The following is an 18,028-nucleotide window of genomic DNA, read 5'->3' as shown; positions in this document are numbered from 1 at the left end:
TACTTAAGACCTTAGACGAACTATTGAATATTTCGTACGGTTTTACGTAGAATTTTACAACAACACAATGTAGGCGATGACGTTTTTGGTAGTTGTCAGTTTAGTATTTTGAAAATCCAGTATCGCGACGCGAATGTAACGTTTTGTTTTTATTTAATATTCGGGACAATTTCTCATTAATTTGCTATGAAAATATTGTGTAGACGCGTTTTTTCGAGTGCGGCCTTTATTAGGAGAAGACAGATAAGAAACGGTTTGAAATTTCAAGTGTTTTTTCATGAATTGTGTCAAAATTGTGTGAATTCGAAAATATTTTTCCGTGAATTGTTGCGTATTTATGAATTCATTGGATTAAATCCCGGCAAAAACTCTTTCAGAGCAAAGTTGGACGCAGTCTACAGTCTATATGTGTGATAACTTCTAAAACAAGTGATATCGCTAGAGGTGACGCTGTCAGCGTCGTTACGCAAAATTGAATTTCACAGCCAATTAATTGAAATTAGCTGATCTAGTTTTCCAAACCATTCGCCAATTTTTTTTTTTCAGAAAAAATTTTAACCAACAGAATTTTGACTGAAAAATTTTCAACAAAAAATTCTGCGTCGCATGTGGCAGATTAAATGTTCTCGTAGGTTTGTCCGTGAGCATCTGCCACTTTGCGACGCAGAATTTTTTGTTGAAAATTTTTCAGTCAAAATTCTGTTGGTTAAAATTTTTTCTGAAAAAAAAAATTGGCGAATGGTTTGGAAAACTAGATCAGCTAATTTCAATTAATTGGCTGTGAAATTCAATTTTGCGTAACGACGCTGACAGCGTCACCTCTAGCGATATCACTTGTTTTAGAAGTTATCACACATATAGACTGTAGACTGCGTCCAACTTTGCTCTGAAAGAGTTTTTGCCGGGATATCAGTCGTTTTAGAAGTTAAGTCGGAAGTTGACGAAAATTAGAGGTGTGTGCCGGTTTTAAAATAGTCGGCGGCGGTGCGCCGACTGATAAGGGATCGGCGGCGGCTAAATTATTTCAGAACGGCACATTGACTTAGTGTCAAACTTCGAAAGAACTCAGCTGATAACATTGTGATGCTGAGTTGCATAAAGTTGTTTTAGTAACACGCTAATACGTACCAATGATGAAATGGTCCATAATTGTGAACAAAAATAGTGTTGATAATCAAGGCTCCACATTTTGTCTCTTTTTATACACTTTAGGATATGCAAAAATTTCAAAAGTCTTTTTGTTACGCTAATTTTGCACATCTTTGATTTGAAATGTTTCAAGTATGTGCATGTTGTCAAAATTCGCAATAGTAAAGTCTACCTCTACACAGTAATCTTTGCATAAAATGCGTAATGTGCAGTGCCGCATCTAGTATACTCATACTCAGTGCTCCGGACCATTCTAACCTAGCGCACTTACGATCTATATCCATAGGATACCAATATTAGTTGTAAGACGCCGCTCAATGAAACCATATTTTACTTTGAAGTAAAAAAGTTGGTGCAATATTACGTCTTCTTGTGAAGATGTGACACTGTTAATTTTTTAAGTTATGGACTATGTATGCAAATGATTTTATTCTGCCGCTATTTTGAGCATAAAAATGTTTATACTAATTATGCAAAAATAAAAGATATCAATAAATATCGTTTCATCTATAAATTTATTCATTACTTCATATGAAACCTTGAAATATGTTTATGAACATTGTAAGAGTAACATTTGAAGTCGTATTCCAAATTTTTATTAAAATCGTTGTAAATGTTGCACACATTACAAATGCAAATAATATGAAAACCTAAATTCTATATAACTTAACGTGTAGAAACGCTTTCATAGAAGAGAACATATACATTTTTAGCCAAACGTGGCCAACGTTTTGTCGTTAAGTTTGTATCATTGAGAAGGTGTCATTGATTCCGAATTGTAATGTAAGCTGTGTAGTGACCGCTATGTTGACTATTCCCTGAAAATTTGACGAAATTCGAAAATTTGACGAAATTTTAAAATTTAACGAAAATCGAAAATTTGACGTAAATCGAAAATTTGACGAAATTTGAAAATTTGACGAAATTCGAAAATTTGACGAAATTTGAAAATTTGAAGAAAATCGAAAATTTAACGAAAATAGAAAATTTGACGAAAATCGAAAATTTGACGAAAATCGAAAATTTGACGAAATTTGACGAAATTCGAAAATTTGACGAAATTTGACGAAATTCGAAAATTTGACGAAATTTGACGAAATTCCAAAATTTGACGAAAATCGAAAATTTGACGAAAATCGAAAATTTGACGAAATTCGAAAATTTGACGAAATTTGACGAAATTCGAAAATTTGACGAAATTTGACGAAATTCGCAAATTTGACGAAATTTAAAAATTTGACGAAATTTGAAAATTTGACGAAATTTGAAAATTTGACGAAATTTGAAAATTTGACGAAATTCGAAAATTTGACGAAATTTAAAAATTTGACGAAATTTGAAAATTTGACGAAATTCGAAAATTTGACGAAATTCGAAAATTTGACGAAAATCGAAAATTTGACGAAAATCGAATATTTGACGAAAATCGAAAATTTGACGAAAATCGAAAATTTGACGAAAATTAAAAAATTTGACGAAATTCGAAAATTTGACGAAATTTAATGAAAATCGAAAATTTGACGAAATTCGAAAATTTGACGAAGAAAGTAATTCTCTATCTGCCACCATTCAAGAAATATCTCCAAAACCCCAATTGACCCACCCATTTCCAACTTTCGACATTTCTCGCAAATGCCCTTCTTTTCTACTCGTAAAACTCTGAGACTTTGCCGAAGAAAGTAACTCTCTATCTGCCACCATTCAAGAAATACCTCTAAAAACATAATTGACCCACCCATTTCCAACTTTCGACATTTTTCACATATGCCAATGTGTTCTACTCGTAAAACTCTGAGACTTTGCCGAAGAAAGTAAATCTCTATCTCTCATAAGCCAAAAAATATTAGTCCTTTCATCCTACGCTCGAGTAGCTCAAAATTTGGTCACTCTGACCACTCTAGCTCAACCAAATCTGCACCAATTTTTCTAATTATTTTTTTGTTCGATTCGTGTGGCGAATACCTTTCATTTGATGGGTGACACGCCCCTGCAGGTTTCAATACAGCTGAGCTACAGCTGAAAACGCGTTCCCGACCCTCGAAAACCACACTCAGAAACCACTTCGAGGCCAATAAAACAAAATTCTGGTTTTTCCTGGGGTAGTGGCGTATCACATTTTCATTTTTATGCCCACCCTGAGGTTCCTGCAAAATTTCATGGAGATTGGCTGACTAGTTTCCGAGATCGACCGTCGATAGATAGACAGATAGACAGATAGACAGATACACAGATAGATAGATAGACAGATAGACAGATAGAAACATACAGAGTAAGTTGAAAGATTTTGATTGTTTGGAAAACGTTAATTTGGTGCATTTTCTATCAAAATGACCAACTTCAAAACGGTGTATCTCCGGCAATTTTAAAGCTACATAGTCGAGTGATAGCTCGTTTTGCTCGTATTTGAAGCGCGAATAAGATAAAATAGGATTTGTGGTGATACAGGCCAAAGGAAAGAAACTTAAATTCTCGCCTATATATAGTTGCCGCGTCTCAAAAAATTTTCTTCGTTCTTTTTTTGGAAGTTAGACTGCGTCAAGTCCTCCGCTATCGCTCCGGACATGATTACTCTTCTTGGAGTACACTCTCGTCTCTGAAAGTTTCAAACTTCATCCCCAAGGTAATCGATTCAATATTTTTTTTATTTTTTTATTTAAAGGATTTGAGTAGCAAAATTTTTTGAATTCTTCGCGCTAATTTGCCCACCAATTCTCACACTATCAAATATTTCTTTTTTCATGTTGGGGACACAATTTTTACGTAATTTTGTTCGTAATTTCCGGTCTATATATAATTCGTCTAAGCTGAAGACTATGCACAAAAAATACTAATCAACACAACACATAAAAACCTTTGAAAAGTGCCAAATTGTAGAAGATTTCTCTTGGAAATGGAAAACCGGGTAATGCGTTTTTTATGCGTTGTAGGGCAGAACTCTACTTCTCATCATTTTTTACTTATTACGTAAAAGAGTATTCTCATCACACGAACTACGAAAATTGTAATTTTCGGTTCCCAAACGGGAAAGGCTACGAAAACTGTTATGTTATTCTCACTCGCGGTGCTGCCGTCTAAAATAAACCGCTAAAAACATTTCTTGTTCACGAAAGGTCGAATAAAATTTTTTGCGAGGGGTAAACCACTCCCAAATAATCACCAAATAATCCTTCGAAAAATAGAGTGGTTTACCCCTCGAATTTTTGTCAAGCTCACCGTGGATAGATGTTGAGATACAAGCGAGAGGCGATGATTTTCAAGGTTCTCTGAATGAATGCAGCATTATTTAGATCTTTCCTTCGGCTGAATAGTGACAGGAGATTAAAATTGTTCGATTAAGTTTATTGAATAACATGCCATAAACATTTTAGAATGGGATGCTGGTCACAAAAATGTCCAGCATTAGATATGTAGTACTGACATCGCCTTTCCCAAAGGGAATGAAATCGGGTGAGAATTTGCGGTGTCAGGGAACTTCAAAGTTTAGAAATTTTCTGGATATCGACGCCATTTTAATTCATTCAAAAAAAAGGTGTTCCACGAAATTTTGGTACTTCATTAGGCTCTAAAGAAAAAAAAGGATGAAATTGTTCAGGAGATGTTTGACTTTTAAATAATTCATACGAGAACCGCTTTTCCGGCCGGAAATTTTCCATTTTCCAGTAAAATATAGTTCCATAATTCACATGACGACGTAAAGAAAAAATTCGAAGAACGTGAAGCGGGTGACTTTCTATGACACAGCTTGCCGTGCTACAAAAAGCTATCTAGAGTAATAAAAGTATATTTCAAAATTACCAAGGACAACTTCATTATACTGAATCTTAAGTCAATACACCACCACAAACCAGTACAGAGCGGCGATTTGTAATTATTGATTTTCCTCCAACACCATCACAAATTTTATCCCAGTGAGCTAGCTAGTACTTTAAAATCGACTAAAGCATTACATTGTGGCCACCTGCCATTATTTCTTGGACAAAAGTTTGATGGACCAAGCTGGAAACCAGCTCCTTCAGGTAGACAAAACCAATAGGATGAATAAAATTTGTGCTTTTTCTTCACACATAAGCAGTCCGGACCGATTCCAATACTATCGAATGGACAAATCCGTCCCATTACGCTTTTACATGCAAAATCACTATCATCGTAATAATATCCACTATCACATGTGCATTGCGGGCGAATACCGTAGCTGTTGTCGGGACATTTACGATAGCATTTATTGACGAATGGACTGAATAGTAAATGTATATCGTCGCATTTACAAGCTGGATATAAACCGGTAGCGTCTGTTGGACACTCAATACATTTTCGAAGAGTTTTACTAAAATACCCGTTGTCACACTTACAACGCGGATAAACTTCCGCACTTTTTTCTGGGCAACCCGCACAAATGTTGTCTTCCTGAACATACTGCAACGGATGTTCGCAATCACAATTCGGATATTTTCCAGTGCTATTAGCTGGACACGTGTAACACGAATTCGAATCCCTTACGTACGTACTGTTGTGGCTTACACAAACGCAGTTAGGATACACGCCAACACTTTCCAATTGGCATCTCTTGCAAGAGGTGCTTACTTCATGGTATGTTGATCCTTCCGCACATTTACAATTCGGGTAGATACCAATACCTCCGTAAGGACACTGGCACTTGTAGGTTACGTCGTTGTAGAATGCGTTACCTTCGCAAGTGCAATTCGGGTATTCGCCATTATGTGGACATGGTTTAGGTTCTTTACAGACATTGCCGAAACTATTGAAAATGGCGCCATCGATCTCACAATTACAATCGGGATATTGACCAGTACTATTTGCGGGACAAGCGATACATTTGAACAATTCCTTACTGAAAGTATGACCATCGTAATCGCAGATGCATTTGGGCCAATAGCCGCTGCTATTTTCCGGACAAACTCGAAAACATTCGTTGAAAGTGGCACTGTAGTCGAAGTTTTTCTCCTGACACACGCAGTTCGGATAGATTCCAACGCTCTCATTTACTGGACATTCAGGATTTGGACAAGTGTTTGTTTTATTGTCGTACGCTGGACCGTGTTTGCATCGACAGTCTGGGTAATATCCGTCACTGATTTTAGGACATTCCAGTTCTTCGTTCGCAGCACCAATGCTCAAGATGTTGTAACAAATGATAAACGCGAGTAAAGACAGCTTTAAAACAAAAATTGAACGAAAAATGTGAAGATTTTGTCAAGATCGAAAAAATCGAATTACCATTCTGCCAAACCTACTCGTTCAACGACACCAACGACAAAACGTCTGAATCAAATCGAGAAAACAATCTTGATGTAATTAAGAAAGAAAACTGGTCGCACCTGCAAAAACAATGTGGGAATTTTGTCTACCGACATCATTTGTATTGTTCATTGCGTTACACACCATTTAACATTTAACAAAGTCGAGTCGACACATAATTGGATCGAATGTTACTTTGCAACTTCTTTTGATTTTTGATGTTTTCACAAAAAACTCCTGGTTGGCTCCTGATGGAAATGCTAGTTTGAAAATTTCTGGCAGATCTTTAAAATGTTGTTTGTTACAAAGTGGTACGGGTATCGCAGATCTCCCGTGGATCAAGAAGAGTATAATATTCTTCGTGATTCATCGATGGTATAAAGAGATTCGCGAAGAGATAATTATCAAGGCTGTTTGATGTTCACTAAGAATCAATGTCGTTATGAGGCAGGGCCTATTATTTGGGAATTAATTCCCAAAATTCCCAAAATTCCCAAATATTCCCAAATATTCCCAAATATTCACAAATATTCCCAAATATTCACAAATATTCCCAAATATTCACAAATATTCCCAAATATTCACAAAAATTTAAGACCAGGTAGACGTAGACTTAAATAAAATTTGAACGATTCAGTGGATATCATGCTTATAAAATTTGTGATACATAATAAAGTGTTTTAAGCCAGCGGCGTTGGAGGTACCCCAAAAAATGTATGTGTTACGGCACAGCCCTGCTACTAGCATGAACACTGAATTGACAAGTGTCAAATTTGGAGGCTTTAGTGATACGAGCTACCGCTGAGGATTATGTTTTAACTCATACAACAAAAACAAGTCATCTATCTGTATAACAGAAACGCAGTGCCTACTGTGATTTCATCAGCCTCATGGTTTGGGAATCAATATTGTTAATATTTGTGAATATTTGGGGATATTTGTGAATATTGGTGAATTTTGGGAATATTTGGGAATATTTGTGAATTTTGGGAATATTTGGGAATATTGGTGAATTTTGGGAATATTTGGGAATATTTGGGAATTTTTGAGAATATTTGGCAATATTTGGGAATATTTGGTAATATTTGGGAATTTTGGGAATATTTGGGAATATTTGTGAATTTTGGGAATATTTGGGAAGTAGACGATGTGTAAAAGTTTTAACGATAGAAAATACCTGCTGTAATGCCACTGGTTATTTCTAAGTCATTTGTGAACATCGAAAATAAACTTCTGATGGATGAGATTAAATGTCAATGGTATTTAAACACGATTTATAAAGCTTTATTGATAACAATACAAAAGAGAAACCAAACATTTTGGGATAATATATTCAAAAGGAGTAATTATTTGGGAATTAATCCCCAAATATTCACAAAAATTCTCAAATATTCCCAAAATTCCCAAATATTCACAAATATTCACAAATATTCACAAAAATTTAAGACTTAAATAAAATTTGAACGATTCAGTGGATATCATGCTTATAAAATTTGTGATACATAATAAAGTGTTTTAAGCCAGCGGCGTTGGAGGTACCCCAAAAAATGTATGTGTTACGGCACAGCCCTGCTACTAGCATGAACACTGAATTGACAAGTGTCAAATTTGGAGGCTTTAGTGATACGAGCTACCGCTGAGGATTATGTTTTAACTCATACAACAAAAACAAGTCATCTATCTGTATAACAGAAACGCAGTGCCTACTGTGATTTCATCAGCCTCATGGTTTGGGAATCAATATTGTTAATATTTGTGTATATTTGGGGATATTTGTGAATATTGGTGAATTTTGGGAATATTTGGGAATATTTGTGAATTTTGGGAATATTTGGGAATATTGGTGAATTTTGGGAATATTTGGGAATATTTGGGAATTTTTGAGAATATTTGGCAATATTTGGGAATATTTGGTAATATTTGGGAATTTTGGGAATATTTGGGAATATTTGTGAATTTTGGGAATATTTGGGAAGTAGACGATGTGTAAAAGTTTTAACGATAGAAAATACCTGCTGTAATGCCACTGGTTATTTCTAAGTCATTTGTGAACATCGAAAATAAACTTCTGATGGATGAGATTAAATGTCAATGGTATTTAAACACGATTTATAAAGCTTTATTGATAACAATACAAAAGAGAAACCAAACATTTTGGGATAATATATTCAAACGGAGTAATTATTTGGGAATTAATCCCCAAATATTCACAAAAATTCTCAAATATTCCCAAAATTCCCAAATATTCACAAATATTCCCAAAATTCACAAATATTCCCAAAATTCCCAAATATTCCCAAATATTCTCAAATATTCCCAAATATTCCCAAAATTCACAAATATTCCCAAATATTCCCAAATATTCCCAAATATTCCCAAAATTCACAAATATTCCCAAATATTCCCAAATATTCCCAAAATTCACAAATATTCCCAAATATTCCCAAAATTCACCAATATTCACAAATATTAACAATATTGATTCCCAAACGATGAGGCTGATGAAATCACAGTAGGCACTGCGTTTCTGTTATACAGATAGATGACTTGTTTTTGTTGTATGAGTTAAAACATAATCCTAAGCGGTAGCTCGTATCACTAAAGCCTCCAAATTTGACACTTGTCAATTCAGTGTTCATGCTAGTAGCAGGGCTGTGCCGTAACACATACATTTTTTGGGGTACCTCCAACGCCGCTGGCTTAAAACACTTTATTATGTATCACAAATTTTATAAGCATGATATCCACTGAATCGTTCAAATTTTATTTAAGTCTACGTCTACCTGGTCTTAAATTTTTGTGAATATTTGGGAATATTTGGGAATATTTGGGAATATTTGTGAATATTTGGGAATATTTGGGAATTTTGGGAATTAATTCCCAAATAATAGGCCCTGATAAGAGTAATATAATAATACTATCAATTTCGTCTAAGATACAAGGTAAAAAGAGAATAAAGTATCACACAGAACAGAAGTTAATAATCAATTAACAAAAACGAAGGGAGACATGGCAGAAAACTTCTCACTCTCATTCATGACTTTGAGTTTAACTTTAGCTTTAACTGTAGTGTGTCACCCGCGTATCTATATCTTCGTGCCCACGCCAAAGTTTACAGCTTTGATTTTTAACGGTAGCAAAAATGTTAAAAAATTGAGGTAACTCGTTCTCAATGCTTCCTCTTCTGTTTTCAAAATAAATCCTCCCAGCAAGACTTACTATATTCTTCTGATTTAAAGGCAGGGTAAAATAAACCAGGCAGGAGTGGTTCATTTTCAAAACGTCAAATGCGGGACCTAATACACTGTATGAAAATGAACTCAAATGAACACTGACATAAACTGAAAAATTTTATTCTCAAAAAATATAGGGCCACCATATTATTCAGGTCCCTAGTCAAATCAAGCTCTGCTGCCTGGTTTACTTTACTCTGCTGTGTTTAAACTCTCTCACTACTTACTTTGCTTGATATTTTCGAAAATTTCTATCTACTGAAGTTCATTTCAAATAAGGCCGGGGAAAAGGGCGACTGAAGAATCGAACCGAGACACTGGATTGCTGGTCGAGCGCTCAAACGCAATACAACACACCATAGTTGCGCTTTTTAATTATAATTTTATAATTTTTTTCGACAGCACCACTTTCATCCAACTGAGCTAGCTAATACTTTAAAATCGATTAATGTTCCACATTGTGGCCATTTGGCATTATTGTTGCCGCAAAAGTTTAATGAAACAAGCTCAACATGTGACGTGCACCACCAAATGGTTAAATCAAATTTGTGGAATTCTCTCACACATAAGCAGTCCGGACCAATTCCAATACTCTCTAATGGACACATCCGCCCAATTCCGTTCTTACATGCAAAATCATCGTCATCGTAATAATATCCACTATCGCATATACAATTCGGTCGAATTCCCGAGCTATCTTCTGGACAATTACGATAGCATTCATTAATGTATGCACTGAATACTAAATGTTCATCGTCGCACTTACAAGCTGGATATACGCCGGTAGCATCTGCTGGACACTTAAAACAGTGTAAAACAGCTTTACTAAAATAGCCGTTGTCACATTTACAATTTGGATAAACGCCTGTACTTTCTTCAGGGCATTGCGCACAATGGTTGTATTCCAGACGATACTGCGACGGATATTCGCAATTACAATTCGGATATTTTCCAGTGCTATCATCTGGACATACCTCACACGAATTCCACTTCTCGGCGTACGTACTGTTCTGGTCTACGCAAACGCAATTTGGGTACACGCCAACACTTTCGTCTGGACATCTCTCGCACGACTTCTTTATTTCATCGAAAATGTATCCCTCCTTACAGTCACAATTCGGGTAAATACCAACACCACTGAAAGGACACTGGCACTTGTCGGTTAACTTGTTGTAGATTGCGATACCTTCGCAGGTGCAATTCGGATATTTGCCGTTATGCGGACATTGTTTAGGCTCGTTACAGACATTGTACAAACGGTTGTAAGTGGCGCCATCACCCTCACAATTACAATCGGGATATTGACCGGTACTGTTTTCGGTACAAGCGATGCATTTGAACAATTCCTTACTGAAAGTATGATCATCGTAATCGCAGATGCATTTGGGCCAATAGCCGCTGCTGTTTTCCGGACAAACTCGAAAACATTCGTTGAAAGAGGCGATGTAATCGAAGTTTTTGTCCTGACACACGCAGTTCGGATAGATTCCAACGCTCTCATTTGCTGGACATTCAGGATTTGGACAAGATTTTGTTTCAATGTCGTAGGCTGGACCGTGTTTGCATCGACAGTCTGGGTGAAAATTTCCGTAACTGATTTCGGGACATTCCAGTAATTCGTTCGCTGCACCAATGCTCAGGATTAAGCAACAAATGAATAGCGCAAGTAAAGTCCGCTTTTAGAACAAATATTGAACGAAAAATGTGAAGATTTTGCCAGGAATTTTGTATAAAAAGTCGAATTACCATTCTGCCCAACCTACTCGTTCAACAACAATGTAATTGGAATTAAACACAAACTGGTCGCACCTGCAAAAACTATGTGGGACTTTTGACTACTGATTTCATTTGTATTGTACATTGCGCTCCATAATTTAACATCGCCTTTGTTTGGTTTTAAATGTTTTAATAAAAACCTGGTAACTGTCGATGGTTTAGCTGTGAGATGTAATTGCTGGCTGTTTGATGCCTAAAATGTTGTTTGGGCTCAAAACTAAAAGTTGGTACAGGTAACTCCTGTGAATCACGAAAAGTATATCATCGACGGTAAGAAGAGGTTACATGAAGACATAATTATCAAGGACATTTGTTAACATGTTAACAAGTTATAAGAAACAGTTTCGTATGAGGACTCTGACCTCGTTGGGTGTTATGTTGGATCTCACACAGAAAATGCACCGCAGTATTTATAAACTTGAGTGGCTTGTCCCTTCACTAAATTTTTCAAGAACTGATTCCAGTCTTGGCTTTCTTACCATTTTTAAATGAGCTGATGTTTTTAAGATCACAGAATTATATTCAGATGAAAAGCGATGTCTATTTGATACGTCACCAATTGTGCATCTCTTTTATTTTACTGGTAAACTATAACTATTCAGAAAACAGCAGCCATCTCACGCTTCATTTTAATCACATTTATCGCAAGTTACCGACCTTTTCAGTATTTTACGTTTTTGAAAATGTGGAACATTTTGAAAACATTAGCGTTACGGACGTTCAGGTGATTTTGTCTCATAAGACCCTGACTTTCAGTCAAGAGAGTTAAGAAAGAAGGAAGATTTGTAGACCCTTAGCGTCTTCCACCACGAAACCACGAGTAAAATCATTTAGTCAGGATCAGAGTCAAAAATCAGGGTTTTATGCCAGAAAATACGAAAAATTTTGAGTAACAAATGACGTTCACTGCGATTGAAAATGTAAGAAATGTTACGTGAAAATGTAGGACTACTCTTCCAGATTGTGGATATACGAGAGAAACATGATTTTTTTACACTGTTGATTATAGCCTCAATAAAACTAGGTCCCGCCTGTTGGGTGGGTCAGATCCCTTGACTGTTTGTCTGAGCTTCTCTATAGCATTTTTATTGCCAAAGATTTATTGATTTATTTCAATGAAATGTAATTTTGTATGTTGATGGCCACAAAAACGCATTTAGAAGAAGAACTACTAATAAATCTCTCATTGATGATTTAATGCTGTTTAGTTTCACTGAAAATCTTAGAAACTTTGTTATATACAAATGCCCCAGTAAAAAATGACGTATGTTTTCAATTAAAATGTAAACTCGTGTGAACTTCACACTCATTAATTTTGGTTCTGTTTTTTTTTTTTGGCTTTGTTTACAAGGCAAAATCAGATAACAAGACTCCAGATGTTTTAACAAAGAATAGAAAAGGCTACTTTTGAAAACTACTCCCAGATGGTTGAACCGATACCACATATTTTTGAACGTGACCTGAAGATTTCAATACTTCGTCAAATAAAAAAAAAGTTTTTGAAAATCGGTTTTAACGTAAATGTAGATTTGAAGAACTAATACACATAACGTTAAGTCGAGCAACATTCGTCAGGATCTTCCAATTTGGAATAAATTCACCGAGTTCGAAATTCAAACACATTCGTTTAGATTCTGACCCAAATTTTTATTGTTAGACAATACGTATTTAACATGCATTATCAAGTATTGCTGAAGCAATAAAAATTTTGGTCAGAATCTAAACGGATGTGTTTGAATTTCGAACTCGGTGAATTTATTCCAAAGTGAGGTTTGAGGCTAGACGTCGATTAAAATCATTTGGATCAAATGGCTTATATCAAAGAAATTTTTGATCAAACTATTGTCATTTGCGTGAAGTCATTTATGAATGTGCTAAATTTATTTTTTTTTTTTGAGGAAAAAATAAGTTAGAAGAAAATGTAGATTTCTGTATCAGTGAGATTTGTGATGCTTCGGAACGAAAAATAAACTGAAATTGATGAAAAATATATTGCGAAAATTGACAATCAAAGGAAATGCACCGCCCAAAATGCGGGACCTAGTTGTTTGGACAACGTCCAATGAACAGTACTATTTTTATTGGTAGGATTTATCGGTAAACTAAACAACCTTATTTTTGGTTTAATTCACATCAAAAGTGAGGATTTAATTTTTTATTTTCCACAATTGAGTTACAAACAATTTTTTTTTTATCGATGGAGAACCTAATTATAAGACACTTTGTCTCGTATCATATGCCAAAAAAAGTTAAAACTTTTTTTATAAATCATTTTGAAAGTCACTAAAAACACGAAAATTCGAATAGAAATACAGTATGTCATCAAAAATTTTTGTATTTCGATTCGAATTTTCGTGTTTTTAGTGACTTTCAAAATGATTTATAAAAAAAGTTTTAACTTTTTTTGGCATATGATACGAGACAAAGTGTCTTATAATTAGGTTCTCCATCGATAAAAAATAAAAATAAAAATTTGTTTGTAACTCAATTTACGTGATATGTCACCAAACCCATTCGAACTATTTTGATTATCTTCAACCTTGGCAAGCGTACAGTGAACGACATCTCAAATGTCTCACTGTCATTTTTTTCAGAGAATGTCATTGTGAATTTGCAATGACACAATAAAATTCTCAGAAAAATTTGACAGTAAGACATTTGAGATGTCGTTCACTGTATCGCAATAAAATCACTAAATCTGTTACTTATTTTGTGAAAATTATCTTTCAGTGTTTGAACTGTTTGATACGAAATCTATTCCTTCAATAATGTTATCAAACATTTCATTTATAAAAGAACACTGTCCAGAGCTCATTCCTTATTCTTGTCGTTATTGTCAGTAGCAGATGACCAACCTGCATAATTAGCAAGTAGGGCGAATTTGAGATTGTATGAATATGAGATTTTGAAGTTGTGTTTTCAATAAATAATTTCCTGTGATATTGTGTCAATGGGGAAACTTGGAGATGGTTACCTATGTTCAGCCACGTTTAATTTTGGTTTGAAATTTCACAAACATTTCCTATGTCAACCTATTAGTACTCTATTGGTCCTTAAGGTAGTTTGAGTTATGAAGCGATATTTACCAGGTCCGTTCCGAACGTTTCATTTCATGGATGTTTTTCACAGTAATAGGTCAAATGTGAAGGTAGTGACGGTTGTATTTAAATTGTTTTTAAAAGAAAGACAGTCAATGTGCTGTTGGTTGTTTACTTTGTCATGGAGGCGCAACTGCGTCACGAACTCTGCTACCGTTACTTTCATAATAAAGTTTGATTAACGAAATTTTAATCCGAATCTTTTACTTCTTTTAAAGATTTTTTTTTGATTGATGCAAACTCGAGTATTTCCTTAGTTTTAAGAATCATTAGTAGCGAAATGGCATTAACCAGAGATTATTTGTTGTTATCGCTGTCGTTGATTGCTGATGTTGATCCATTTCTTCGTTCAAGTTAAGTCAAGGATCGCTTCGTGTAATCGATTTGACTGTAAAAAACAACACCCCGCCTTAATAATTAAATTTAATTTATTCCAATAAATAAATATTCTTGCAGAACGAAATTTACATCTGATTGTGGAGTTCGAAAATGTACAAATTGCAAGACAACAATTTTGTTTAAGCAAAAATCAACAACAAATTTTCATTGCCAGCACACCTACGACTTTCGTTTCGATTCAATTCTAGCTTGAATTTGTTTTACCGTATTGCCTGCGCTGGCATGTCTCTGGAAAAAGTGATTCAACGAATTCATTGATCTGTACTCCAAATTGTCTGATATCCCATAACCGACGGCTATGCTTTGATGACGACCCTGATTGCTATATGCTGTCCGCGTGTCGGATTCATTGTACTTTTCGAGCAAATGAAGCAAACAATCTTTCGTTGTGTTAACAGCTTCTTCAAGGAAGACTGTCTGATGACTGTACGGAGATCCGATTGGAACATCGCGACTCATCTGCGAAATTCGGAATTTTGTTCGTTTATTTGTTACGGGCCACGGTGCACTGCCTATGCCATTTGTCGAATAACTACTGTTGTACGACGATGATTTTGTATTCGTTGATGTTTTCGACGAGACGCTGCTGTGCCGCGATGACATAGAGACAGTTGACGAATTTCGAGTCGAATTTCCGAGTCGTTGTAAAAGATTCGGTGTCTCGTCCAGCGATTTGAGTCTTTCGGATAATCCATTCGTTAACGGTTTGTTGTACGAACTGCTGGAAGTATTGCTAATAACAGAACTTGCTCTCGTAAATCGGCTGTATTTTGAAGTGCTGGTGGTTTCCGAATCATTTGCAATGCTACTCGACCGACTGAATCTGTCTGAGAATTTCGATCTGTTGTTCACCAATTTCACTTCGCTCGAATCTTCTATTCTCGTCGATTTCGGTTTGCCCACGACAGTTTCTTTTTCTACTTTCTTGACAGGTTCCGGGGTTTTTTCTTTCACCGCTGTCCCACCACCATTCGTTAACGTTTCATTGTACTCATTAAGATCGGTGTTAATTGACGACAACATCATTAAACGTTCGGAAAGCTTTTTGATTTCATCTGCCAGATTGAGTTTTTCACATGTTGATGTGCTGGTACTATGATTCGGCAAACAACTGCTGTCTGAATTGCGGCGATCGAACGAATGAAGATATTCCTTTAGGTGCTTTTTATTCGGATCTTCGTCAACAACTTCGATTGGACATTGGAAAACGTCGTCGGTAATAGGAAGTACGCTGGTCTTTTCTGTCTGCGAAGAATTGTCTGACAATGGAAGTGGATTTTCTGATGTTGGTTCTTGTGGAATTTCTTCAGATTGTGGCATATCGCTAGTAATCGATCCGCAAGGTGAAGGCGAACAACCTGGAAGATTTAAAGTTGAATAAATAAACAATAGTGGGAAAGTAATAAAAACAAGTTATTGAACTGGGCTGCATGTAATACAGAAAGTGACGAAAAGTTAGATTTACTCAATCTTGGAAATTTGACCCCTACCCTCACTCGTAAAAACGCAAATTATTCTCCAGCTATATTGTATAACTTAGAAAATTACGGCTAGTCATCTCTTAACACCAACGGCGACAAAAATCAGCGATTGTCTCACCGTCTCACGCTAACTTTGCCTTATATAATATAGCCAAAAATGTATGTCAAAACGATCAATCACATCAAATACCACACGAAAACCAAAATAGAAACACTATCCATTTAACTTCCCAGTGATAGCATAGTTTTCGGACCTGCTACTTCCTTTCATCTCATTTCTACTTGTTGATTGATCCCAAGATCTGTTACTTCATTAGTTTTTATCGTACGTTTGGCATAAATATAAGTTCACTTAGGGTCGTTTATTTTTATCATCGCTGTCGATAGCAGATGAAATAGCTGTCCGTCAAATGTTAATCACGAAAGTGATCATCATTTCTTAATGTTTCAAACAATTTTCTGGATAATCTAAAGAAGTGTAATACGGACGCGTAAACGGGACATATTTCATTACTAAAGGCATGGTAGAGTAAAACCAGACAAGAGTGCTTCCTTTGCCTAGGGACCTGAATTATCTAGAAGTCTTATATTTTGCGAACAGAATGAATTCAATTTTCATTTGAGTTCATTTTCATGCAGTGTATTAGGCCCATTTATTTGACATTCGAAAAATGAACTGCTATTGCCTGATCTTACTCTGGGTGTCAAATCAGTATCTCAGTAATTACTCCATTACTCAATCGATCTTGGTTATTGTTTTTTCCTTTAAATAAATAGAATATTTTTTTTAAATTGAATTGAGACCCAATTGAGTCAGTCCTACTGATGATCATTTGAAAGATATTGTCGAAAATCCCAAGGAGTGTATAGTGTGGACTGTATCTACTAGGGTGTAGCGTTTTGCAGTCTTTTTTTTTATTTTTTTAAGGCCTGCGGGTAGGCTCGATGCAGAATGGTCCACTGATCACGAAAATATCACAAAAAAAAAATTAAGTTCGAAGCTACCATGCGCACCTCTGAAAATCGAACTCCAAAAAATTTCTGGAAAAGTCATGGTCGGGAACACTTTTTGTAATTTTTCATCGGTGAGTCGAATTTTTTAAAATTTTAAAGTATGCCAAATTGAAGCCACAGTCTCTACGAGTAGTTATCATAAACACTTAACAAATTTGTTTCAACACAGGCCGCAGAACTCTATGGCTCTGTGACCAAAGAGTCGGTTTTCAGAGGTGCGCATGGGAGCTTCGAACTTTAATTATTTTTTTTGTAATTTTCGTGATCAGTGGACCATTCTGCATCGAGCCTACCCGCAGGCCTTAAAAAAATAAAAAAAAAGACTGCAAAACGCTACATCCCTTAGAAAAATTGACTTTTGAAGATTATTGCCTCTGGAAAGTGCAGCAACAAAGCAAGGTTTTGCAGTTCAAAATTTTGCTCCTCCAAATTCGAAATCATCTACACCTTAAGTCTGAATCAGAGAGAGAGATTTTTTTTAAACTTCATTCAGACGTGTCACATTTTGACACTTTTTTAAAATCGCACGTCTCGTTACATTAACATACTCTAAGAATTTTCACGCAAGAATGCTTGCGACCAAAAATTTTATCTTCGTTGAGTAATCATCTAGTAATGCCAA

At 35.5% G+C, this 18,028-nt stretch overlaps 2 protein-coding genes across 5 annotated transcripts in view; both read right to left on the bottom strand.

The window, feature by feature from the left end:
• Positions 1-4,927: 4,927 nt before the first annotated feature.
• LOC119070726 (multiple epidermal growth factor-like domains protein 10) lies at positions 4,928-6,429 on the bottom strand. Its single transcript, XM_037175181.1, has 2 exons — positions 6,385-6,429; positions 4,928-6,321 (listed from the first exon to the last, which is right to left on the bottom strand). The coding sequence occupies exons 1-2, from the start codon at positions 6,385-6,387 to the stop codon at positions 5,050-5,052; spliced, it is 1,275 nt and encodes a 424-aa protein (XP_037031076.1). The 5' UTR covers positions 6,388-6,429; the 3' UTR covers positions 4,928-5,049.
• Positions 6,430-14,922: 8,493 nt separating this feature from the next.
• The window catches only part of LOC119070724 (CBL-interacting protein kinase 5), a 30,060-nt gene continuing 26,954 nt past the window's right edge, over positions 14,923-18,028 (bottom strand). For all 4 annotated transcript variants that reach the window (XM_037175179.1, XM_037175180.1, XM_037175177.1 and 1 more), the window contains exon 12: positions 14,923-16,269. In XM_037175179.1, the coding sequence (XP_037031074.1) occupies positions 15,071-16,269 (1,199 nt within the window). In that variant the 3' untranslated portion in view covers positions 14,923-15,070. The remainder of the gene's footprint in view (positions 16,270-18,028) is intronic.

The sequence above is a fragment of the Bradysia coprophila genome, assembly GCF_014529535.1.
Source record: "Bradysia coprophila strain Holo2 chromosome IV unlocalized genomic scaffold, BU_Bcop_v1 contig_106, whole genome shotgun sequence".
Classification (NCBI taxonomy): domain Eukaryota; kingdom Metazoa; phylum Arthropoda; class Insecta; order Diptera; family Sciaridae; genus Bradysia; species Bradysia coprophila.
The sequence above is the reverse complement of the archived record's forward strand: the minus strand, read 5'-3'. Positions and strand labels throughout refer to the sequence as shown.